This window comes from Macaca mulatta, chromosome 8 (assembly GCF_049350105.2).
Source record: "Macaca mulatta isolate MMU2019108-1 chromosome 8, T2T-MMU8v2.0, whole genome shotgun sequence".
Taxonomy (NCBI): domain Eukaryota; kingdom Metazoa; phylum Chordata; class Mammalia; order Primates; family Cercopithecidae; genus Macaca; species Macaca mulatta.
The window spans coordinates 70832918-70860415 of record NC_133413.1 but is presented as its reverse complement, the minus strand read 5'-3'; the positions used below and the strand labels follow the sequence as shown (position 1 = coordinate 70860415).

General features: G+C 36.7%; 1 protein-coding gene across 1 annotated transcript in view; it reads left to right on the top strand.

Moving 5' to 3' along the window:
• Nucleotides 1-26289, top strand: part of CA8 (carbonic anhydrase 8) — a 92185-nt gene extending 65896 nt beyond the window's left edge. The window contains 2 exon segments of the mRNA NM_001261295.1: nt 6758-6927; nt 25954-26289. Coding sequence (NP_001248224.1) covers nt 6758-6892 — 135 coding nt within the window. The 3' untranslated portion in view covers nt 6893-6927; nt 25954-26289.
• The last annotated feature ends 1209 nt before the right edge of the window (nt 26290-27498 follow it).

Below are 27498 nucleotides of genomic sequence, written 5' to 3'. Positions count from 1 at the left end.
AGGAGAAGATTTAGGTGCTATTAGCACAGAGCTCCATCACAGCATCTGTTCAGAGGGCAGCAGAGTTAAAATGTAGACACACACAGACACACATTTACGTATATTACAATGCTATTTAGAGTGATTTAGAAAAAAATTATAATCTTAGGGGAATATAAATCAGTCTGTCCTTGAATGTTTTACTTGGTGCTGCTCATAGAATTTCACAGGAAGCAGAGCAAAAATGGAAAAGGTCCAAAGAAGGCAGCAAAAGTGAGAGGAATCAAAGGAATAGGATGTGATTCTAGGAGTTAGACCAAGAAAAATTGAGAAGCCTCAAAAATTGAGAAGGGGAGGAGAGAGATGCTTGACATATAAAATAGCAAAAGGAACAATGAATGGCAGGTGGAATTTCCACATAGCTGATTATATTGAGAAATTTTAAAATTCGCATTAAATTAAAGAACAATGTTTTCTTCTATATCATAAGGTTTATGTATGTAATTAAGCTGCTGAATATTATTTTGCAAAGAATTGGTATCTTGACATGCATCACCTGCCTTAGGATAATGGTATCGGCACTAGCAACATTGAAGAAGTTCTAAATCATAATGGTTTCCTATTAAATGCGTAGTAGCTGTGATTCAGGGAGGTGTAGACTTCAGCTGAAGTGTAGTGTGGGCTGTTAAGCCCATCATACATTGTCCTGAGTACTATTAATAGGAATTCTAGAATATGGGTCTGGAAGCCCCTTCTTAGTTGAATTTTTTTGTGTTATTCCTGGTTAGCATGCCTTATGTAGGGAGAAAAAAAACAATTGGATGGATCTGAATGAGTATATATTTATTTTTTAAAAATGATCTCTATCTCTAACCATTAAAAAACTCTATTAAAATTTTTTTATTTCCATAGGTTTTTAGGGAACAGGTGGTATTTGGTTACACGAGTAACCAAATTTGTGATTTGTGAGATTTTGGTGCACTGATCACCCTGGCAGTATACACTGAACCCAATTTGTAGTCTTTTATCCCTCACCCCCTTCCCACCCTTTCCCCCTGGGTCCCCAAAGTGGGGACTCTGTGTGTGTGTGTGTGTGTATACACATATATACATATATAATATATATAACACACATATATATACACACACACATATATATATACACACACGCACACGCACACGCACACCACAGTTTCTTTATCCACTCATTGATTATGGGCATTTTAACCATTAAATAACTTTAATATAAACGATGGTCTTAGCATTCGGAAGCCAAAGTAAAAAAAAAATTATTTTTTAGCTGGATTGTCATGTTTGGAAATGAGATTCCAAGAACAGAATATAAATACCAAAACATTACCAAATCTAACAACAGAAATTTTAAGACATACTCTGATTTCCCAGAGTCATTAAAATGTGAATACATATTAATCTTAGAACTGATAGAGCATTATGGTGTAGTGGCATCTGTGCAAATATGTATATACACATACAGAAATGGGTTGATAATTAAGTTTTCCTGCCCTTTTCTTCTTCCTTTTTCTGCATTCCCTCCCTACTTATCTATTTCTTAGCTTATCTACATTTTCATATTAAATGTCTTTGTTTTTTCCTTTCTCTTTCAACTTAAAGTAACACCAGTAAAATGAAGGAATATGAATGTGTTTATTGTTTTTTCATCCTGTGGATACTTGACATGTCTTCTAGAATATTGAAAACTACTTTAGACGTTCTTTTCTTCAGTCTTTCCTCCTCTTCATTCCTTCTGCATTCCATGTTTCATATGGGTTGGAAAGTATGACTCTTTACATCCTGACAGCCGGAGTTAGTGCCTGGCATGTGCTCAGCCTGTGGGATCTAGAAGCACATCTGGCCCTGGACAGTCAAGGAAGTCTGACCCCATTCACGAAGCAGCAAGCCTTTCTCAGGGGTCTTCATGCTCCCTATGGAATCAAAGGGGCTGTTTCCCTAAAGTCCAGGTTGCCGTAGGGCCACAGCATGGTTATGTTTGAAAATAACTTCAAATGACTGGGGACATTTGTTGTAGGTTTTCAATGATTGGGAACATTTGTTGTAGATTTTCTTCTATGCCCATCGCTGTGGTTTGAATGTGTCCCCTCCAAAATTCAGTTGCTGCCAATGTGATGTATTAAGAGGTAGGACCTTTAAGAGGTGTTTAGGCCATGAGGGCCCTTCCCTTGTTAATGGATTAAGACCCTTAAGAAAGAGGCTTCACACAGCATTTTCTTGTTGGCTCGCTTGTCCTTCTGCCTTCTGCTACATGAGGACGTATCAAGAATGCCTTCACCAAATGCCAAATGTCTTGATCTTGGGCTTCCAGCCTCCAGAACTGTGAGAAAATACATTTCTGTTCTTTATGTATTATCCAGTCTCAGGTATTCTGTTATAGCAGCACAAAACAGATGAAGACATCCATGGTTCTCAGACTTGAGCATGTGTCAGATCTCCTGGAAGGCTTGTTAAAGCACACCTTGCTGGGTTCCACCCCTATGTTGCTGATTCAGTAGGTCTGATGTAGTTGCTGACAACTTACACTTTTATTCTGGGAGGATACTTTGAGAACCACTGTTACATATGTACCTGCATTCGTCTCTACATGTAACTGAGATCAGCGCTCTAACCGGAGAAGGCTTGAGGTCCTGAAGGCTAGTGTGAAGGGCAGTGCTAGGCCAGCCCTGTCCAGTAGGAACATGATGTGAGCTACATATTAAACTTTCTAGTAGCCATGGTTAAAAAAAAAAAAAAAGTCAAAAGAAACAGGTGAAATTAAGAAATTAATTCAAATAGTGTATGTAACCCAACACTTGCAAAATACTATCATTTCAGTATGTAGTCAAGATAAGAAGTCATTGATGAGATTTCTCCCATTCTTATTTTCGTACTGAGTCTTTGGCTTGCAGTGTGTATTCTGCACTTCCAGTACATCTCAGATTGGACAAACCACATTTCAAGTGCTTGGTGGCCATGTGGGCCAGGTGGCTGCCATCCTGGACAGTGCAAATCAAGGATCTTCTCTCTGGGGAGACACTTTCTTCACTTTCTTAAAATGTGTCATTTTTAATTGCTTGTAGATATTTTTATATGTATTTTCTCAGTGTCTTAAGTGATAGGCAGCACTTTCCCTGTGGTTGTGAGCTCTCTAATCTATAATTCTTGAGTATGTTTAAATCTGTGTGGCTCAGAAACTCTCTCGACAGTGGTCGAGGCTGGGGCTCCTTTAGGCTGGGGATGGCATCAGGATGGTTGACGTTGGTGTTACCAGGGAGTGAATGTTCTTCCTATTCTCTTAGTCAAAAAAATTGAAAAGATCGATTAAGGAGTCATGACAGAGTGAGAGATGGTTTATGAATGAGAGGTTGGTAAGGAAGAGGGAGCATTGATTTTAGATGGAACATTTTATAATGGGGTAGAAGAGAAACGCAGCAAAACCAAGGCTGCAGGACGTGAAAAGTGGAGAGTCCTCTCTCTATGTTTGTCTATATCTGTCTTTGTATACATATATGGACTGTTTAAGTACAATTTGCTTTTGACTTTTTAATTTGATTAGTACCATGTGGAATTATGTTATTCTGACTCTTGTATTGTTATTGATAATAAAAGAAAATGAGAGCACTAACTTTGATAAAGAACCATTTTATCAAGGTCATAAAATATCTGTCACCTCCCAAAGTTTCCTCCCATGTCCTTTGTTGTTACAATATTTTGCTTGGTAAGAACACTTAACATAAGATCTACCATTTTAGCAATTTGAAGTATACAATGCAGTATTGTTAACTATAAGCACTGCGCTATATAGGAGACCTCGAGGACTTATTTATCTTGCATAACTGAGACTTTGTACCCTGTAACTATTATATCCCCATTTCTGCTTCCTGCCAGCTGCCATTGGCCAATGGCAGCTGCCATTCTTCTCTCTGCTTCTAAGAGTTTGATCGTTTTAGATTCCACATATAAGTGAGTTCATACAATACTTGTGTTTCCATGTCTGGCTGATTTCCACTTCTGGATACAGATTGAAAGGAATAGAAGTCAGTATCTTGAAGAGGTATCTGCACTCCCGTGTTCATGACAGCCAAGACAGGGAAACCACATGAATGTCCATAGATGGGTTAATGGATAGAGCATACTGACTTTTACGTGTTGTATTTCTCTTTTAACATGATGACACATGAAATGCAAGTCAAAATAAATCTATTAGAACTTGGTAACTCCTGAAAGTTAACTAGCACTAAACCGCAAACCCTGGAAATTAGCTCTTTGAATCCATTAATAAAGAAGCAATTTTAAAGCTGAGCTTTTAGTGGATAATTTGGTTTGTGAGGCAGTGAAGATTGGAATAAACGTCTTAGACCAATTGGAGTGCATCTGTAGTTCAAAGAACAGTGGCTGTTGAATCTAATACCTTCAGAAGATGGGGACTTCTCCGTGAAATGTTCAATGTTGGTGCCCCACATTCAGTTTTCTCTTAAATTGGTTAAAAACAAATACCATGTTTAAGTAGAGTAGCATTAAAAATACATGCAGTCATACATTCAGATATATGTGATAATAATGGTCTCTGGAAGGCCCTGACATTTGAGTTTCATTAAAGATTTCTATCCCGAAATATTATTCTATTTTTCTGTTCGTTTGTCACAATCTCTCATTTCAGTGTGGCTGATTCAGTATGCACTTGAAACCATTTGAAATGACTAAAGGGTTTTGGGGGTGGTTGCTTTAGAAAAATTGGCATTTCAGAAAGACACATTTTCCCCTCCATCTCTGTTGATGTTTGAAGTCTTCAAAGTGTTGCTGTGATCAGAGAAAAACATTTCTTGTGAAATAGTTTTCTCTGAGAGTACAGTGATTTGAGACTGGCTGGCTGTTGATTCAGATCATCTCTTCTGGAAGAAGTTGTTTTCACAGAATATGCTTCAGGGTGAGGCCTGGGGCTTGAAAGATTTTTCTTCAGTTCAGAATACATAAATATAAAATTAACCCAGCTTTAAAATAATCTTCAAAGTCAATAAAAAATGGAGTCTTTCATATGTTGAGGCAGTAAAGTTCCTAGCCCACATTGCTCCTCCGTGACCTGTGCATGCTTCATAGGTTCAGGTTGCAGGTATTAAGTATGATTACATGGAAAGTGAGTGCTAGGAGAGACGACTTTAAATTTCCTCAGTGAATGATTGGTTTATTGTAAATACTTTCTGCCTCTCCTGAGGAAAATGCCCATGTAACAATTTGCATATCATTCAGGACTTTCGTGGGCCCCCTAAAGTCTCTAGGTGTCTCTTGACTTTTGTTGAAACCCCTGAATTAGTTGTTCTCTTGCGTTTCATTTCTCTTCATGAATGGCAGAATTCTATAGCTATGTCATATTAAGGATCTTCATAGATATAATCCCTTGATACACAGATGGTGAACTTTTGGTGTATTGATGCTGCCCAGATCACATATGCTCAATACCCTGGGGTGTATGAAGGAGATAGATTATACTGAATTGACTAGAATTCCTAAAGAGATGGCTGTGGAGCTGAGAAAAGAGCAGGTAGACTTGGAATCATCAGACTTACCCACTAGCTAATCTGGTAATTTTCAAAACTGTTCCAGCCTCAATTTCCCCTTCTGTATATGGAATGAAGAATGTGTCGTGACTATCTGGCACTTAAGTGAATTAACAGTGAACCCTGTAGTGAAATAGATAAATGGAAATAAGCCTGGGGAACGCTCATCACTTTTGCTTGTTGCTTAAACATTAATATTTCCCATAGAGTCATGTCTGGCAGGCTCTAGGTTCTTAGAGAAACTGTAGGGCGGCTGATGGGCAAGGTCCTTGAGGACTCTGAGAACCTCTTCACTTACAGTGGGGAAGCCATGGGACCTGGAGAGCCCACCCAAGAAAGGGAAATGAACTTGAAAATCAATATTGTGAAGACAGGAAGTTGGGCTCAGGCTTTTAGAAAATCATTTTTTGGACCTGTGCTCTCCAGAGGGCTAGAAAATTTGCAAAAGTCTTTTGATGAAAGGAAACCTCGAATCCATCTGATAAATCTAAGATCTAATCAGTGTTTACATACAGTAACATAATAATTCATTAATTAAAATGTACTTGGAAAGCATTTAAGAGCACATTCATTTGTTCACTCTTTCTTATTATGCTATGGATAGGCATAAAACCTTTTTGGGAGAGGTATGTATCATTGTTTTTTTGAGATGGAGTCTGGCTCTGTTGCTCAGGCTGGAGTGCAATGGTGTATTCTCGGCTTACTGCAACCTCTCCCTCATGGGTCAAAGTGATTCTCCTGCCTCAACCTCCTGAGTAGCTGGGATTACAGGCGCACACCACCTTGCCCAGCTAATTTTTGTATTTTTAGTAGAGACAGGGTTTCACCATGTTGGTCAGGCTGGTCTTGAACTCTTGACTTCGTGACCCGCCCACCTCAGCCACCCAAAGTGATGGGATTACAGGTGTGAGCCACTGCGCCCAGCCTGTATCATTTTTACATTAACAAATGGAGCAGATTTCTGTGTCTCTTTGAGTTGTTCAGAGACTTTGATATGTCTACTTCTGTTGCCATCTCTTGAAAGGGTCCTGTCTAATGTCTTAGGTCTGGAAGAATTAAGTCTGTTTTTTTTTCTTTTGGAAGCTTAATTTTAATTTTCTCTTTAATAATTGTTGTAATTTATGCATATGTTATGCATGCCATTTATGAAACTCCAATCTTGTTCATGTCTGATAATTGATTAATCTATTTTCTTCTGCTTTTATTTTCAGATAGAAGAATTTCGAAGGCTGAGGACGCATGTTAAGGGGGCAGAACTTGTGGAAGGCTGTGATGGGATTTTGGGAGACAACTTTCGGCCCACTCAGCCTCTTAGTGACAGAGTCATTAGAGCTGCATTTCAGTAGCCAAAGAGGACAGGAACAAGTCTATCTTCATGAGGGTATGTCCAGATTAAGTAAGGAAAATGAGGTGCACAGCTACTTAAACCTAGCATACCAAAGGTACACTTATGGTGATCCTGGTAATTTAGTAATAAAAACATATGTACTTCATCTTGATAAAATTTATGACACATTCTTGAGCTCTGTTAATTACAGGTCAAGTAGTTATTTTAATCTTATGCAGTATTGAAGAAAAACTACGATTATTTTTTCCTATCAGAGTAGCCTTTAATTCCAAGTTTTGGTGGCTTTCATAAGGAAAGACACCCTGAGGCCCAGAAAAAGTGACATGCATACCTCTTTAGTAACTTACCATGTTGTCCTCTTGAAGCAGCACGAGTCATGTCCCAGTGACCAAGGAGCACACAGGAGGGGGCTTGGGGAACATGTGAGCCTCAGTGTGGATCCTACTTGTCTCCTGCACAATTGATCCTCTTGTTTCTCAGGGTAGGGAGCATATCTGGCATGCATTGAAATACTTCTTCTATGGAAGTGCTTTTTATTTGATAAATTGAGAAGCAGTTATTAATTATCTAAATATGGTACACTGTTGGTTGAAACATTATATATTTTAATATACTGAATTCAATGTATGTATTCCTTACTCTTAAGGAACTAACAAAATAAAATATCACAAACGTGTAAGAGATAAAATATTAAAAAAGACTATATATTGGATTATTTCTTTACCTTGTAAATTAACTAAGAGTGTATAGGTCATTGTACATCATTGGCAAACCATAGCTTCCTAAGGGGAAAGCATCTGTTGGAATGGAACCTAGGGAAGCAGCGAAATCTCATCTCTATAAACAATTTAAAAATTAGCTGGGTGTGGTAGCATACACCTGTAGTCCCAGCTACTCAGGAGGCTGAGGTGAGAGGATCACTTGAGCCTGGCAGGTGGAGGCTGCAGTCAGCTGAGATCGCACCACTGCACTCCAGCCTGTGTGACAGAGTGAGACCATGTCTCAAATAACATAAAACAAAACAAAAAAACAAAGAAGTCTGTCAGGTAGCCGAGGTGACAGATGCGGAGGCTTGGACACTAGAATAGAAACAGTGGAGGTGGAGAGAAGTTAATGTATGTGAAATAGTAATCACAGGTTCTAGCTCATGATGAATTGGATGAGGGGTGGAAGGAGATGGAAGTGTCAAAGATAACTTCTGGGGTTTTACACTTTGGAAACCCTGGATGGAGTGTCACTGAGTGGCAGTGGGAAAGCTGCGGGGAGGCCCTGTTTGGTTGAAGATGAAGAGTTGAGTTGCAGCACAGTGAGTGAGAGATGCCTGTCAGCCAAACTGCAATGGTGGACTCTGGTCGTGAAAGTCATTAGAATTTCCAGAGTAGAGAAGAGAAAACAAGTCTGGGTTGAAATAGGGAAGTATTGGGTGTAGACATTGTATATGTTCATATAATGCTCTGATGGATCTAATGGAGTTACTTAATTAAGTGTGTATAAAATCTTGTGGGAGGCTTTACAGGCAAGTTAGCCAAGACACAGAGAAGTTAGGCTACGGCCCAAAGTAATACAGTTATTGACCAGTGGAGCCAAAGCAGATCCAGGTAGCTTGACTGGCAGACCCCTTTTTCTTCACCACGACATGGGCAGAGGTTAAAGAGTTCTGCCACACTGGCGTTTGAGTGGCACATCAAGGAGGGATTCTGTTGCAGCAGGCTGAAGGACATAGGAAGGGAGGAGCTGGAGACTCCAGGTCGCAGCCACCTTGGTGGGCTGGGCTGGAGTGGGGCAGGAGGCCACAGCAACAGAGAGGGGGTGGGATTGAGGAAATTTTTTTTTTTCTTTTTTAAACAAAAGAAATAGAACTTGTCTATATACTGGGGGATGGAAAAGGAGCAAGCAGATGGAGAGAGGCTGAAGGTGCTGCTTTTGGGAGGAGCTGGAGCAGTGAAGTCTGAAAAGTGGAAAGGGATGAAATCCTAAACACACAGGGAGCCTGGCTTTTGCTGAGAGGATGGGCACTCTCTGTGCTGCAATGGGAAGGAAGAAAGAAGGAGGTGGTAGTTTAGAGCTGCTGTGTACCCATGACTTGCTCTTATCATTTAATGATGAATGGGGCAGGAGCTAGGAGCAGGAGAACAGCAGGGAAGATAGGATAGGAGCAGAGGAAAAGGGAAGGATGTGTTCATAGGAGAGGCCAAGAGGCAGCGGGGGTGGGATGAGGGTTGCAAAGCGTGAATGCATGCATTTATCCAGTCTAGGTTTAGTTAGTATACTCCCTGTGAATGTGAATAACTGTAAATGATACTTTTAATGAAGGGAGATTATTCCTTTGAATATTTGGTTTGTATCTGGTCCTAGACCAGAGTTGCCATTCTCTAAATATCTAAATTACTATTATTATTTTCTGTCTCTCTTTTACACACACACACACACACACACACACACACACACACACACACACACAGAGAGAGAAAAACGTTGTTTATGAGATTTTGTGTATTTCACATACTTTGTATTCTTTATATGATAGATGAATAATGTGTAGTTTTTCAAAGTTTTGAGTTAATTACAATTTAGGTACTATTTCTGATAGGAAGATGGATTTGTATTCTTATCTTGGTGGCTGAGATTACTTAAAGGGCATAATTTGCTCCCAAATTCCTAAGAATAGTACAGGAATTCTAAGGTGACTCTAATTCTGATTTCATTTTTTTATGAATACATTTTTTATCCTTTTATCTTGAAATGTGTAATACAAATCTAGTCAGAGTTCTATATAAAAATTATATTGGGAATCAGACTTATGTGTGTGTACTTTTTATTTGATATTTAATAATGCCCTAAGGCAGGTAATTCAAATTTTTATTAAAGTGAAATGATTTGACAGTCACACTTTGAATTTAATGCATGAATGTTTCATTTAAGCTCTTGGAACTGAAAAGGAAAAGACATTTCTCTGGTAGTTGTTCTCTAAAAAATGTTTAAAATAATTCAGATTTATTTTAGCTATGTTTTACTGAAATAACTTTAGTTTTTAGACTTAAAATGACAGATTTTTTTAAAAAATGGCGTGTCTGGGCACCTGGAAGACTTTGATAACCAAGCTTTATTATTCCCATGAGTAATCTGTGACTTTTTATATTACCATTTAAGAAGTATGAACTATGATTTTGTATTATACTTGTTTAAAGAATTAGTATGTAATTCATCCAGGTGCTGGAAAATCTTTGGTTCAGCAGTGCTAGTTCAGATATTGATTTTAAATGATCCTTTACCCATTGAATTTTCTATATGATGCAGGAGAACTAAATGTATTTTAATAACAATGAACAAATGATATAACAAGTTTAAGGTCCAGTTTACTTGTTACTTTTGCTATCATGACATTGGTAGTAATCTTCCAACAAAATGATTATTTGATTATTTACCTTTTTATTTCATTAAGTGTTTGCCCATTTTTAAAAGACTATTCTGACTGCTCAAAGACTGCCTTGCTTGTGACCTAAATATTGTTAAGCTGTATACATGTTTATAGTAACTATAATGAATTATAATTATTTTCTGTAAAAAGCAATGCCACATGGCTCTTTAAATAGTTTCTCTTTTTTTCCCCCTTAAAGGCGGAAAAATAAGAATTCCCTAAATAGGTTAAAAAAGAAACAAAGACAGAAAAATGGGGTTATTCGGCAAGCATCTCCAAATAGTCCCATTGTCAAACTTGCCCTTATTTTTCTTTTGGAATCTTTGAAGTTATCCTTGACTATTGAACTCTTCCCTACTTGTACTTTTGCAGTTAATAATATTGTCTTCTTAGCTTTAGTAAAGCTATAGCAAGCATCAATTTTATGTCAGTCTTCTTTGATAACCTAAAAGAGTTATAGGTTAGAAAAGGATAAGGCGTTATAGAGAAGGGTGTGCCTGTATGGGGAAAGTGAGAATGTTCACTCTGAATGACCAAGTAGGTGAATGCTATTATCCTTCGAGATTAAATGGAAAGCTCAAAGCCATATTTTCAGTCAGTGGAACTTGGACTCTCCTCACTCTGATAATTTAACATGGTACACAGCATTAGGGTGCGAATTGAAGGCTCTGTAGATATAGCTGTTTTCTATTTATTATATCTCATAGAATTTCCTGCAACTGGAATGGATTTCCTACCTGATCTCAAAATGATTTCAGTAAAATGCTAAAACACCAAGGATGCTCAAAATACCTATTATGTTTTGATTATGTGATATAAAAATTATTAGCCCACCAATGAAAAATACAAGAGCTGTAAGAGCTCCTTTCAAGTTTACTAAACAAAGAGAATAATTCTTGCTTTAAAATATGTCTCTTCCATTTTATGTTTTAGAAATGTTAATAATTTATCATGCATGAAAATTTCAGAATGATTTTTTTTCCTCCCACTATGAATTAAAACAAAATTGTGTTTGGGAGGAAGAATGTTTTACAGTCATGGGCCAACTTGTATGTTGAATGTTAATATGTTCTGACACCCTCAATATAGTAGATTTCATGATTTTAAACCTAAAGAATATATTTTTCCATAAGGAAATCACTGTGACCATTTTGTCATCTAAACATGTTCTTTCATGCCTTTTACCTCATGGATGCTCAAAAGGTAGAAGCAGACATAAAAAAAATTGTTTTTACGTATCAGCAAATGGCTTTGAATTAGCTAAGGAAAGAATTTATTTCTAGAGGCTACAAGAAAGACCTTTCCTGTAAGTAGATGGTCTAAATCTTGCAGTGGGTTTTCAAGGAAGACTAAGGCATTAAATACTTGAGGTTCCTCGGTGGTTTAGGTGGGACCCTGCCTGGACAGGACTTGGGGAAATGTTCCAACAGACCTCACGAGGGCCATTCGAGCACTGGATATTATAGTTCCCTGGTTTATGATGAATATGGTTTCCTATGTCTCTATTAAATTTGTCATGGAAAAGAGAAACCAGAGGGAACAGGAAGCAGGTAAATGAGGAGGAAAATGAAATGAATGCTTCTTTATGAATGAGGTTTTGTTAGTAAGTCTCCAACTGGAAACATAGAGCTTAAAAATTCATCTGAAGAAATTACTAAAAATGCTAAAAAAACAAGAGCAGAAATCATTGGAAATCACCTATACTTTAATCAGGAGTATAAGGAGATACTTTTTTAAAAAAGCATTGAATAAATTTGATTTTATATTTTCTGTACCTCTTAAAAGAGGGTATTATAGAAGCAATAGTATCAAATAAAACTTTTATGTCAGCATTTTATTATGATTAAAAATCTTAAAAATAGAGGGAAAATAGAGTCAAAATAGGATTTATACTGAGATTACCATTTTTTCAATTGGAAAAACTGAGAGCATTGCCTAAAAATCTACCTCAGTCAGATTAAATTAAGGGGTAAAGGAATTGAGCCTCTATTAAAAACTAGATTGTTACTAGGTAGATACAAAGAGTTCATATTAGACTGTGTAAGAGTAGTGACAATCAGGGAAGTTAGCCTTTTTCTTTCAGTACAATTTTACCTGACCTTCAGCTTTCTGGTTGTAAGCATCTCATTTTTCTTTTTTGTATCTCTAATCTTAGCACCTTGACAATTTGTTTTAGCTGTCTGCCTTTTTTGGGTCACTCCTAGAAATCTACCAACCTAAAGTCTAGAATATTCTCCTCTCTGTTCTCTATTTAAATGCTATTGATATTTGAAGGACCAGGTTTTATTTCCATGAAGTCTTTTTCCCAAGTAAACTGGCCTTACTAATCTTTCTTTGCTTTCTAAATTTAGTACCATGTTAGTTTAGTTTTTAATTATTGTTTTTTGTTTTCTAATGCACTTAGCAGTGTTTGTTTCACTTACTCCACCAGACTATAAATGTCTATATAGTAGCGTCAAACAAGTTTGTAACATACTGCATTAAGCACGTTTTCTTCATGCAAGACTTCTGAGAACCTTTAATATGCCAGGGACCTATGTGAATCTCCAAGAGGGTATGGTATAGTATACAGCATTTCACAAATTTATTTAACCAGAGAACAATACGAGACTGCAGAGTATGTTTTGGTAAGTGCTTTGGAATGGTCCAAAGCATTCGTTGTGATCTGGGAGGACCTGAAATAGGGAGTATGTAGAGTCTACAGGTGGGGGCCAGAGCCCATAGATGCCCCAGCCTCTCCTCCACATGCCCTTTAGGGATGGCAGGTTGAATCCTGGATGTGTCCTGAGATCTTATTAAGCTATGTTAGACACAGCATGAAGTAAATTTAAAAATATTTTTAAAATTTTATACTTAAGTTAAAAGCTAACAAACCCTTCATAGAAACCCTCCAGTAGTAATAATAATTTGTTTGTAATAAATTGTAGTGGTCTGTGCCAAGCACTATGAGAGGTGTTTCATGTATGTCTCATTTCACCTCAGAACAATTCTTCAAGATGGACATTGCTTTTTGAAAATTTTATCGGCCGGGCGTGGTGGCTCACGCCTGTAATCCCAGCACTTTGGGAGGCCGAGGTGGGCGGATCACAAGGTCAGGAGATCGAGACCATGGTGAAACCCCGTCTCTACTAAAAATAGAAAAAATTAGCCGGGCGCAGGGGCGGGCGCCTGTAGTCCCAGCTACTCGGGAGGCTGAGGCAGGAGAATGGCGTGAACCCGGGAGGTGGAGCTTGCAGTGAGCCGAGATTGCGCCACTGCACTCCAGCCTGGGCGACAGAGCGAGACTCCGTCTCAAAAAAAAAAAAAAAAAAAAAAAAAAAGAAAATTTTATCAACAAAGAAACTGAGTCCTGGCCGGGTACGGTGGCTCATGCCTGTAATCCCAGCACTTTTTGAGGCCACGGCGGGTGGATCATGAGGTCAGGGGGTTGAGGCCATCCTGGCTAACACAGTGAAACACCGTCTCTGCTAAAAATACAAAAAAAAAAAAAATTAGCTGGACATGGTGGTGGGCGCCATTAGTTGCAGCTACTTGGGAGGCTGAGGCAGGAGAATAGCATGAACCCGGGAGGCGGAGCTTGCAGTGATCCGAGATTGTGCCACTGCACTCCAACCTGGGTGACAGAGCGAGACTCCGTCTCAAAAAAATAAAAAATAAAAAATAAAGAAAAATAAATATAACCGATGAAACTGATGGAAACAGTCATTTAAAAATAATGCCCTTAAAATTCAGATATTTATTTTGTTATGTTGGTCAATTCTGATTCTGAACAGCTTTCAGCTTTCAAGGAGATGATTATACTTGCATTAAAGTACAACATGATAGTTAAAACTTCTAGGTTAGGAAATAATGAAGTAAACTTAGTTGACCAATCTAGAGCCTCATCTAGTACCTTACAAATAAATACTTCTCAATTAAATAAAAGTGAACTTCATATTTAGCTTGGAATTATTTGGAAATTATGAAAGTGTGACTGTTTGTATGTTGTCTTTTACATATTTTAAGTATTTTATTGTTATATAATGACATGACAAAAGGAATGTTCATTATTTTCCTCACCAAAAAATGATAAAGTTTTTAAGGGCAGTAACTTTTAAGGGGCATTTTTAGACCTCATTTTACTGGATCTCTTAGCAGCTTCTGAAACTGCCTGCCTTCTTGCCACACTCTTATTTTGGTGTCCATATACCCAGTTTTCTTTCTGTCTGCACCACCTTTCATCCTCTGCATGCTGCACAAATGTTCTTTTAGGAGGCTACTTAATGTTGGAGTCCTCATGGTTCAGCCTTTGGGACTGTCTTTGTAGGTGAACTCATCCATACTCACAGCTTGTCACCACTAACTGCACGTGACTCATTTACATTCCTAGACTAGGTCTCTTAATTAACTTCCAGAATTGAATGCCCAACTGTCTGTAGAACTTTCCTTTTGGATGTGTCAAAGACATCTCAAACTCAACATATACAATATTGAATTTCTGGTCTTCCTTCACAGACCTGCCTCTCTTCCAGTTTTCTTTGAAACCTGAGTCGTGCAGGACACCTCTCTTCTTTACCTTACCCCATATTTCCAATTTATCATGAAGTTCTGCAGATTTGCCTTCTGATAGCTCTCAAAGCCATATATGTGTTTCCACGTTTGTTATCACAACCCATAAAGTTAGCATCATCTCCTCTTGACTGTTGCAAGAGCATCTCCCCTCTCTTCTAAATAGGACTGTTATGGCAAGATTTAATACAAGATAATAAAATACAAGATTAAGTACATGATAAAATAAAAGATATAAAATAGTAATAAAATAAAAGACAAGATGACATATAGCACTCAAACTTGCATGCCAGCTCCGGTTGATTGGTACCAGCTGTCTGGAGAGTGTTGAGAAGGATTCTGAATCCACATCTGAGCACAGTGGGAGTGATGAAATTGATGGGGAGGAGTGTGGTGGTCTGTTATTGTCATCCACAAAATAAGGTGGTATTATTGGCATTTGATTTAAATATCTGAGCTAGTTAGTATGAAGTATGTTAAAAATGGGCCCTGGAAAACTGATCTACATTAGATCTACTGATATGTAGCTAGGTGTTACCAATTATCGAGGAAACACAGAAACATGATAAAATTACTGACATCTCCTGATGTACTTTCTTGTTAATATTTTTATCTCATTTATATATAGATTATGGTTCTGATGCTTATTATGGCAAATTGCTTACATACGGCAAAAACTAGAGAATCTAAAATCTCAGCATGGAAATGAAATTACATAAGGGTGAGGAAAGGATTATGGTAGTGTGGAGTAATTTACCCAGACACTCTCATTGCGGGTAGAAGCCATCTCCCAAAGAAGGGAAAGGGTTACATGTTTTCCATTTGGGCTTCTATAGCAAAATACCATAAACTAGCATCTAAGCAACAGACGTTTATTTCTCACAGTTCTAGAGGCTAGGAAGTCCAAGATCAAGGCCCCAGCAGGTTTGGTATCTGGTGAGGGCCCTTTTCTTGTTTTGTAGAATGCTGCTTTCTCACTGTGTCCTCACATGGTAGAAGGGGCCCACTGGTTTCCTGGGTCTCTTCTATAAGGGCAGTAATCCAGTCATGAGGGCTCTGCCCACATGACTGATATAATCACCTCTCTCAGGCTCACCCCATCACCTTAGTAGTTAAGATTTCAACATGGAAGTTCAGGTTAGAGAAGAAACCATGTAAGAGAAAAGTAAACATTGACAACCCTCAGAAGGGTGAGAAACATGCTATTTAAAAATATTTTTAACAAGAATATACTAGAAACAAAAATTTTCATTTTAACTAAAGGTCTTTGAGATATTTTTATGTTGGTACATATAGATTGGCCTTATCCTTTGGGCTACTTCAGTTTTACTTAAACATTGCAGTTAAAACTTGTTTTCATTACATACAAAGCTAAAATAATCTAGATAATGCCCAGTACTAGATAATGCCCAGATTATCTAAAATAGTCTAGATAATGCCCAGAATCTGAAATATGTGTTGGATAATGTGGAGATTTCTCCAGTCAAGAAGTTTGCCACCAGGTAACACCAGGTAATAAATTAATTGTTAAAACTATAAAACCACATTGGTTTCAGATGGGTCTGTTCTCCATTTCAGTGCTTCTTTTTACCCTTCAGAATCTCTGAGTTCTTACTGCTTTTATTGCTCTGAATTCTTAATGGTCATTCTTTTATGAGTTTTATTAGGAACTCATAAATGTCTTTAGGGCTTGTCCAGAGAATGTATTTTCAGAGACGTCTTAGGAGCATGGAGTGGAATTGTATCTCAAGAAGTTCCTTAATCTAGTTTTTGCCTGAAGAGGTCTTCAACTAAATTATTCCAGATGGTTGCTCCGCATACCTAGAAAAAAAAAGAAAACTGAAGCAATAAACCTTTGTTGTCTGATAATATCTCCTTCAGCATTTACTCCTGCCTAATGCCCAAAGGGAAAAAAAAATCTTTTATGAGATATTCTACCTGTAAAGTGTTAGCTGAGTTGGAATACTATTTTGTTGGTAATATTTTTAGTTTTTTGTAAATAAACATTTTTTCATGAATATAACTGGATTTATTTGAAGCATTCCAAGATTTTTGTTTTCCTTCTGTTAGCAGCCTGTGAAAATTCCTATAACCTTTATGTTGCAGAGAAACTTAGGCAGTTTTTTGCAGATATGAATGTTCATTCGGGTTTTAGTATGGGTACAACCAATGGTTCTCTAATGGCATCTTTTCTTTAAACAATAATTACATTTAGTGGATCTTAGCGATAAAATCACTGTAATGAGGAATAAAGGATGACAAATAAGAATAACAGTGTTATTAATCATCTAAATTAGTTGTGTATGGAACATTCCTGTACCTGAAATATTTCCATAGGAAATAAGGCTAAAACACACGTTTACTTATAATTAGATATAATACAAACCTTCTCTCATTATAATAGTTGCCCAAATCCCAATTCAACTTAATTTCATTGACTTTGATTTCTGGACTAAAAACATTAAGCTTGAACTAGTGAAAAATGTATAATATGTGCATTCAATTAAGAAGTAATTAGATAGTCAATCACCCTTACAACTCACCAGAGATTAGAGAAGAGGGAAGAAAACTGTGACTCACTGTAGTGTGTAAAACAGTTTTGCTAATTAGTTTAGTGCTAATTGAGATTGAGAAAGTGTCAAAGTATCCTAACACAGGTTTACTTCTGAATAACTTTAAAAGCTAAGTTTAGTGTTTTAAAATATTACCGACTTCTATGATTTATCCTTGAGTTTTGATCAAAGCTTATTTATTCATTCTAAGTTACACATATTAGTGAGTGATGAAAACAAAAAGAACAAATGCTTTTTTATATTTCAGACATGATGCTGTATTTTGTCTCATTTAATCCTCACAACAATCCTGTGAGGCCCGTATTTTTATTTTCGTTTTAGAGATGAAGAAACTGAGGCTGAGAGATGTTGAGTAACTTGCTGAAGGTCACAGCCAGTAAAGTGCAGAGAGAATTCAGACCCAAGTGGGCCCCACTCCCAACGCTGAGCTCTTTTCACTATGCCACATTTCACAGCAGCAAAGTGCAGAACATTATGCACTGTGTTTGTCTTTGCCTTCTTATCTCTTGTAGATAAATTCCTAGGAATTACATTCCTGGGAAGAAAGAACACATCTGTTGTCATTTTTTCATAACATATTGCTGAAGTACCCTCTACAAAGGTTATGCTAATTTGTGCTTGCACTGTTGATTGGGTATTTTATAGAAGGCATTTTTGCCATTTTTTTTTAACCAGTCGTTCAAAATGCCCTCCATCTCTTTCTCATCTTTTTACTCTCCAGTTTACATCTCCTTCTACCTATTGAAATTGCTGTGGCAAAGGTCACCTTTGATTTCTGTTTGCTTTTTGTTTCCTTGTCTCTGCATATAGCACATGTTCATAGTAGAATATTCAAACAGTACAGAATAAAATGGAGCAGCAGCAAACGTCTCTCAAACTCTCCTGTTAGTGATAGCATCCCCAGCACTGGGGGTTGCAATGGATATGGAGGCCGTGGAGCACAGTGGGGATGGCTCGAGTTCCATTGTGATTCCACCAGTAATTAGTTGTGTGACCTTAAAAACGTTAACTGATAAGTGTCTCTTGTTTCATCACTTAAAAGAAGGCTATAATGGTATTTACCTCATAGGGTGGTTGTGAAGATAACAGTGAGATAATGCAATTAAAGTGCTTAACATTTTGTTAAGGATTCAAAATGTTACCTTTATCATTATGATTGTCCACTGACCTCTCTTTATATATGTATCTCATATGGTTATGTAGATATGTAATGTTCCTTGAGATTATACTGTGCATTCTATTTTTCAATCAGCTTGATGATATATCTTTTCATGTCATTGAAGTTATTTTTTAAATGGTTTTACATACATTGCTTTTAAGTATATGCCAAAATTTGATGAGTTGTAATCAATAATACTGTGGTTAACTTACCTATTTCCTTTAAAAAATTCTTAGAAATGATATAACTGGGTCAAAGAGTTTTATTGTAATACATATGCAGATTGCTTTTCCGAAGAGTTCTATGTTTACGTTCCCAGTAACTATGTGTCAGACTATACTTTTCACCTTCATCAGTGTTGAACATTTGAAATTTTTCATCCTTGCCAATCTCATTAAAAATGGCTCCTTGCATTATATCATGTCCTGTAAATACTTGGTTCTATTCTTGATTTCCCTATTCTGTTCCATTTATCTGTCTATTCATGTGCATTGACCACAATGTATGTGGCATTAGTATATATTTCAGTGTTTGGCCAGACAAGACCCTCTTTACTAGTATCTTCTGCAGGATTTTTCTGGCTATTTTTACATGTTTAACTTATTCAGATAAACCATAAAATCGTTTTCTCAGAAGGATAGAAATAAAGAGCAAAAGAAAGAGAGGTTGAGAAAAAGAAAACAAAAGACAAAAATAAAAGAGAAAAAGGAATCCTATTAGGATTTTTAATTTGCATTATATGTATAGAGTGATTAAGGAGAATTAATACCTTATAATATTGAATCTTTATATCAAGGAAAAATGCATAGGTCTATGCTTATTAAAGTTTTTATGTCTGTCATACATTTTATAATTCTCTGTTCTCACAATATTTATCCCGACTTGCATATTTGGGCTCTGGAGTCAGCTGGAGTATGCCTTGATGGGGAACACAACACCTCTATTTGCTGTTCCACAACTTGGGCAAACTATTGATTCTCTTTCAGCCCTAGTTTCCTCATCTATGAGGTGGATATACTAAGCGTTATAACTTCCCAGGGATGTTGTGAGGATTTCATGAGCTATGGTAAAATGCACATCACAGTGCTTTGTAGAGGATTAGCATTAAATATGAGCAATTACTATTATCATTATAGATTTTGACTAACGATAGATTTTTCCATTTATTTTTCCATTAGTTAATTTTTTTATTGAAAAAACAGTGGATTAGATTTGTCCCTGGCTTGCTTATTAACCTTTATATAGTTTTCAGTAAGATTTCTGCTGATTATTTTGAATTTTCCAGATAGACACTGATAACACCCAATGATGATGAAAGTTTTATCTCCTTCTTTCTGATTTTATTTCATTTCATTATCTAGTGCTCCAGAATAACGTTAAATAATTAACAGTGATATCCGGCACCCTTTTAAAAATGTCTGATGTGCTTGGATTTCTATTTCCAAATCCAGTGGCATGTTTCCCTCTTCTCTTTTGAATCTTCAAAAGTGTTTGACACTCCTGACCTCTTCCTGTTTCTCCTTTCTCTATTTCCTTCTCATGACCTGATGCTGTCTTGGGTGAGAATGTTGAAAAAGAAGGTGTCTATATGCCCTTGCTTGTAATGGAAGGGCATTTATTTTTAACCTTCTGTTTGGTGTGTGGCAGTATTCTAGGGGCTGAGTGAAAATAACCAGAGATCAGCTTTCCCCTGAAATAGCTCACAGCCTAGTGTCAGGGGTAAATCAGACACACAGCTAACTCCAGGTCAGAGCAGCGTGTGCGAACTGCCTGACGAAGTGTTCCACTAGTGTACAGGAGAAAGAGCCCCTTCTGAAGAGGAAAGTTCTTATTTCTAGCATATTGCTATTTCTTAAACGACTCTATTTCGGAGATTTTACACTGAAAACTGTACTTAAAGAGGGATACTTTAGTTAGTTATCAATGAGCTGAGCCAAAATTACTGGAACTTACATTAGTACTGTGACCTGCAGCAGTCTCTGAGGAGTATGATGTGTGTGTACACGTGATTTTTTTTATTTTTGGTAGCGTTTCAGGAAATTCTCCAGTAGTGATTTGCTTTGCACTCATTCCCTTGGGCCTCTTCATAAAAGATAATTCAAGATTAAGAAAAAGTCATGTGAAAGATGGCATCTGCTATAATTTTATTGAAATAGCTGATGGCTTAGAAGACTCCTTAGGATGTAGCCATACTTTGAGGTCATCATTATGAACAATGATCATAGTATAATAGAAAATTTCTCTTTATGAGTACGCTTCCTTGTTATTTAGACGTAGATAAATGAATATTTGGAGAAAATCTCAAAGGGAGAAGGCCAGCTTTACCTTTATATATACAAAGTATTACTTCTTTAGGTTGTTTTATCAAATAAATTTGTATTCTGATTACTAAGTAATATAGTTATTGTAGGAACTTTAGAAAGTACACAAAGGCATAAAAATGAACTTCTGTTTCAAATAACGACCATCAATTGAAGATAGGCAATTAATTTTGTTTCCACCACAGACTGCATTAAAATAACAGGAAAGATTTTTTTTTTAAGTGCATTGACTCACAAGGATACAGAAAACAAGAGAGGAGACAACAGGCACAATACTTTGGAAGCTGGACGCAGATGGTCTTGTAACAGATTTAGCAGATGTGAGGAACAAACCCGTTAGCACGATAGAATCTCTCAAATTCCCAGGAATCGGTGGCAACAGATATCATCTGGAAGCTGGAGTAAAAGGAGGCTAAAGTCATCTGTATCGGTTGAAAGCTATTTAAGAAGCACTTTCATCTCTCAGTCCCCTCCAAAGCCTTGGCAGACCAGAGATACTTGTCTTCTGGAGATGATGAAGTGAGAGACTCTATACTAGGGGACACAGACACAATTGAGTGAGTAAATAACATCCTCAGACCTCATGTCATCCTCCCATACACTGGCAGAAAGGCCCCTACTCTCCAGATGAAGCTGGAAGTATCTTCTGGGGAGGGTCTGACCAGCCCAGGTGACTTCTCTGCAGAAGTGGACCAACAGGCTCAGTCGGTAGTGATTGTGTAATAAAGAGACCTCCACTGTGCCCTCAGCCTCCACTCTGGTTTTGTTGTAGTGGTTGTTTGCCAGTCCCAGATATGAACAGTTATAGATATTTGAAGAAGAACTATAAATGAAAGAACCCAAATCAGACAATAAAGTGAGTTAAAAGACATAAATACTTTGTAAGAAGAGAAAAGCTGTCAAGAAATTGTCACTTGTCTATTTGGAGAGGTAAGGAAAGAAATTGCATCCACGGAAAAAAAAACCGGGTACCATTAAGAAAAGGAATATTTAGAAAATAGAGCTTTTGGAAACTGAAACTGAAAACACAAAAACAGAAATGAGAACTTCTACAGAAGAATCAGAAGGCAGAATTGAAAATTCTCAGAAATTAGAGCAAAAGGCAAAAAGATGAAAAATACAGTAATGTAAGCAAATTAGAGGATCAGTCTAAGAGGTCCATCATCCACATAATAAGCTAGAGAGAGAACAGAGAAAGTGAAGGAGAGGGATCAGGCAACAAAATTATCCAAAGCATTTCCCCAGAACTCGTGAGCATAAAGTTACAAATTGAAAGAATCCACTGAATTCCCAGCACAGTAGATCAAAACACACTCACACCAAGACACCATCATTGTGAAAGTTCAGAACATGGAGGGAGAAACTCCAGAATGGCAGAAACCAAAGCAACAGACATGTCAAAATCAAGGAATCTGGAATTTGAATACCAGACTTCTCAAAAGCAACGCGGGAAGCTAAGGCAATGAGCATGACCTTCAGAATTCTGAGAGAAAATTACAGTCCACCAAATTCCTTACCTAGTCAAAGTTTTAACCCAGTGTGTGGTTACAGTAGTCATTTTTAGATATCAAAGCCATCACATATTTATTTCCCGGAAACTACTTGATAATGCCACACCAAAATGGAGTAAGCCAAGGAAAAAAGATGTGGGATCCAGGAAACAGGAGAGCCAGCAAAGGAGAAAAACCAAGGGGATGAATAAATGCCCAGAATAGCAGTGGAATGAGATCATAGGCAAACCAGGCAAGTCAGTCCAGATGTGAGCAGGTGAGAAGGTTCTAGATGAGTTCTTCAGGAATGGTGAAGTTGATACAATGCATGATATATCTTCACTTCTTGAGAGGAGAGTTAGGTAATGGGTAGGTATTTGTGCATTGAATTAGTTATGAGTACATAGAATACATAGGTGGAAAAACCCAAGGTACTTATCACTCCAGAGAAAACAAAATGTTGTGCAGAAAAGAAAAATTAACACATGTAGTTCACCTCTGAATACTTTAACATCATTACAACAATAGAAGTTTGTCTATATAGCCATATTTGGAGGATGGGGTGATGGGAAGATGGGAAAGAAATGGGGTGGGGGGTGTGTGTGTGTGCATGATGTTGACAGGAGGAAAGAGGGTCAAATCTTCATTCTCCATAGGAAAAATTTATGTATAATACTGAAACAGAAAATTGAAAGGTAGCAATACAATCATGCCATTTAGCTCTCTAGTGTTAATCAGCTGAAAGAGTTAAGGAGAAGGAAATTGGTGACACATAGGAGAAGTGACTGATAGCTTCATAACAAACACTTAAAAACTTTAAGTGTTTATATGCATGCATAATTTTGATACAAATAAAAATAGCAATTGCTACTGTTATTTTGTTGCACTTTTTATGCATGTACGCACACATTTTCTGAGTGATTTGGGTCAGGCGTTCGGCTGGAGCTTGGGAATACAGAACAGATGAGACCAAGCATTACTTTATCCTGTGAAAACTTTCTCTAAAACACTGAAAAGTAAATCTCCAACACATGGCATAAAAATGATGGGCCATACTTCACGTTTATGTTGGGGTACAGTATGGTAGTTTAATTTTTAGCTAGTGAGATGGTTTTAAAATCAACCAAAATTATTACTCATGGTACTATGCTCAGCACATGATATCTGCTGTCATTACAGTCTCACACATTCCCTAAGAAGTAGATATTATCGTGAGTCTCAGGAGGGGCAAGTAAATTGCTTAAAATCTTACAGCAATTGGATAGAAGAGCTAGGATTTGGATTTGGTTCTCCTTCATTCCACATCCATACCCCAGATTGTGATTGATTGAAACATTTTTTCAGTTAATCTGGTATTTGCAGTAAACAAGATCAAGTGTACATTTTTGAGGAAGGTAAAGCTAATATAAAGACCATCTTCAGAGAGCCTTGGCATAGGGAGGTGTCATTTCTTTGAAAAATATATAAGTAAGAAAAGCTCAATAGCATAGAGTATTGAGTTTCCCCTTTGAGGGAGATTTCAGCTGAGTGAGTGTGCAAATTCACCAGTAGATTCTACACGTAGGTAAATTAGAATTCATTCAGCATCTACCAAGAACCCCCTGAATCATGCCCTGAGAGCTTCAAAAATGAATAGGACACTAACATGTATGTGCATCTGTTGCACTGTGGATGTATACGAAATGTTAAATTCTGCTTTGGCTTGAGACCTGACCTTGTATGATTAGAATGACTGTGTATTTACCTACCCATCTTTTATTCATGTTTTGGGCCATGGTAGCTTAATATTTAGAAGGCTGCATATATTCTTTATAATGAAATTTCATAAACTTAGGATACATGCTTCTAGACCAGCCTCTCCCAAATGAGTTCTGCAGTGCACTGGTCCTCCAAAATGTGTGTTAAATCAAGAGGTGACTGTTCATGTATATCTGGAGAACCTGGATGTACTAATATCCTCCTTTTGGAGATTTGCAATTCACATCAGCATATTAGAGCCTCTGAGATGGCTTTGAATTAAAGAACCATATTTTAACAGAGTTGATACAATATTTTTTAACATGGATTTGCTACAATATTTTTTTAACATGGATTCATTGTAGTTTTTTATGGAACACAGTTTGGGAAACATTGGACCCCAGGTTATTTCCTTTTGCAGAAAATTCATACATTGTGACCTTTAGGCCCCATTGACTCTTGATTTGCTGTGATTTTACGGTTTGATATTCAGTTTCATGTCACTTTCTTGAAAAGTGCTAGAAGAGTAGATTTTTAACTATGTGTGGTAATATACACGCTAATTAGCTTGATTTAGCCATTTCACAATGTGTATATATTTTAAAACATTTTGTTGATGTGATAAATATCTACAATTTTATCTGTCAATTTAAAAAGATTAAAAAATTTAAAAAGATTTTATTGTGACTATCATATTTGAAATGTAGTTTGGTCCTGGTAGAGTGGGAGCAGAAAAAAAATAGATGGTTTGGAAATACGTAACCCATCATTATAAATATTTTCTAATAAATTGTTCCAGACATTCTATATATTTATATGTATCTGTTTATATATGTATGCATATGTAGAAATGTGTGTGTGTGTGTGTGTGTGTGTGTTTGTGTATATATATATGTTGTGTGTGTGCAGGTCTGTCCACAGATACATATGTATTATATATGTATAATCCTGAAATACTGCATAGTAATATAATTTATTAAAGAAAGGAGGCTGTTTATTTTGTTGTATTATTTTGTTCTTTTTTTCCAAAGGACATTGCCCAGAAAGAGATCATTTAGATTGTTTCCAGTTTCTTTTTGCAGTGAGTGTCCTTACATACAGACTCTTTGTATCCTGACTGGATAATTATATGTCTATTATAAGTTCCTAGAATTCCAAGTCCAAAAGTATATGCATTCTAAATTTTAATAGAGATTTATTACCTACCTTAGGCAACTAATAAGACTGCAAGTTTCCCACTGCCTTTGCTGGCAATGCTAGTTCAACATCGAAAAGTTCAGTATCATTGAACTAAAGTCTTAGCTGATGTTGTTTTCCTATATGAGAAGCACGTTATTTGTTATCTCAAACAAGTACTATTGTCATATATATATATTCTGCATTTCTTATTTATTTAATAGAATTGTAAGTCACTTGGGAATTAGGAATGAAGGGGTCTGTGTGCTCTTGAGTTACCATCCATCTGTGATTATTATATGCAAAATGAATGACAAGAATTTAAAACTTTATTTTTATTTATTATTTGACATGATATACAAATTTTTTGTTTGTAAAATAGTTCAAGCATTATTTATTTTGGATGAAAGTATTTGTTTCTGTGAAATTCTGCATTAATAGGTCTGCCATAGAAATAAATTTTGTGGAAAATTTTGTGGAAAAATTGCAGAGATAACAAATGAGCACGAAGATATGTTTGAAATTTCTATGTTTTCTTATGAAATTTTTAGTTTTTACTGTCTTGTACTGTAAAAAGACTTTCAGTCTGCTGTGGAAGAATATCAGTAACATAATTGATTCTTTTTTTTGCCTAAAGGAGGAAGACAATGGTCCTATAGAGCCCTTGGATGAGAAAAGGAAACTTTTGAGCTGCACCTTCAGTTTATCCTCAAAGCCTGCGTTGTCTTCATCTAATCCAGCTTTGATGGATGTCTGTGATGGTTGCCTGTACACTTGCTGAAATGAAATATTAGAAATGGCTGTATATTCCAAAGAAACCCTATATTATATATCCACGTTACTGCTGCTAGGATTCATATTTGCACGTACTGTTTATTGCTTATGTGTAGAGGGAATGAAACTAGTTTCCAGAGTTGTTATTAATCTGAATATATATCATGTGTTAATATTGAGAAAGGAAAAATACATTCCCAGTGTTAGTAGTTCTTCATTTCCTGTCTCCAACAGAAAATTAACTCATTTTAAAACTAGTGTAATTCTTGATAATAAATTAAGAGTTTTGATTAAGAACAGCAAAGAGCTTCAAAATGTAAAGTGAATGATTAGTAAAATTATGTCTCATTTTATTTTTTCAGCACCCATACCACAATTAACATTAGGCTGGATTGCCATGGGAAACATTTTTTTTGGTGTTAATGCAGCAACATAATACTCACTTTATGTATTACTACATAGTTAAAGGATTTAACTGAATGTATGAATCAAATTATATTTATTTGACCTATTCAAAGCTGTGGTTTATAGGAATTTGAGAAAGGTATAAGAAATAGGATAAAAAGAAGGTCACCACCATGTACCAGGAATAGCTTTACTTTCCATAAATAGAAATATAAATTTAATGGTATCCTATATTACTTTAGTGTTGTATACTTCGTAAGACTTAAAAATATTTTATTCTATTGATTCCACTTCTTTAGTATGTTAAGACATTTCTTTAAAGATGACCAACAATATCCTTATTTTAGGTGCTACTAGCAAATGTAAGCATATATTTAGTTGCAGTTAGATGTGACAGAATGAGATAATTTATGTAAAGTAGTAGAGTGCCTGGCACAAAGCAAACAATAAATGTTATTGTTGTTATAATTGTAAAATGAATGACTTCAAAAACATAGTCCTAGTTTGGAGGGATTTTGTGATGAAGAATATCTAAGTTATGGAAATAGAAGACAGGTGGAATAAGTATATGTTCAGAGTTTTTAGATGTGTTGAGTAGAGATGGTAATAATGGAAGCATTAATTACAAATGCAAATCACACCAGATATCCCTGAAATGGAAGCAAAGAAGGTTCATCGTCTAGTCTTGGGCAGCAAGAGAAAGGACTAAGGCTATGGCAGTGTGAGGAAAAGTCGGGGCTTGGTAAGGGTTGAGATCTGTTGGTAGCCCTGGATCACATGGGGGCAGCACCAGGCAATGCCTCTGAAAGCAGAGCGAGGTCCTGGACTTCCCTTGTGTATAACAGTTCCTAGTGTCCGACAATGAGGAAATGGCAAAGCATGGTTAGAAAACTGTGACAAAAATTTTTACATCTGGCACTGTTACCACTCACATGCCAAACACTGGCTGCACCGGTGTAGCTTTATTTGTAGTTAACATCAAAAGAGTAGATCTGAAGCCTTC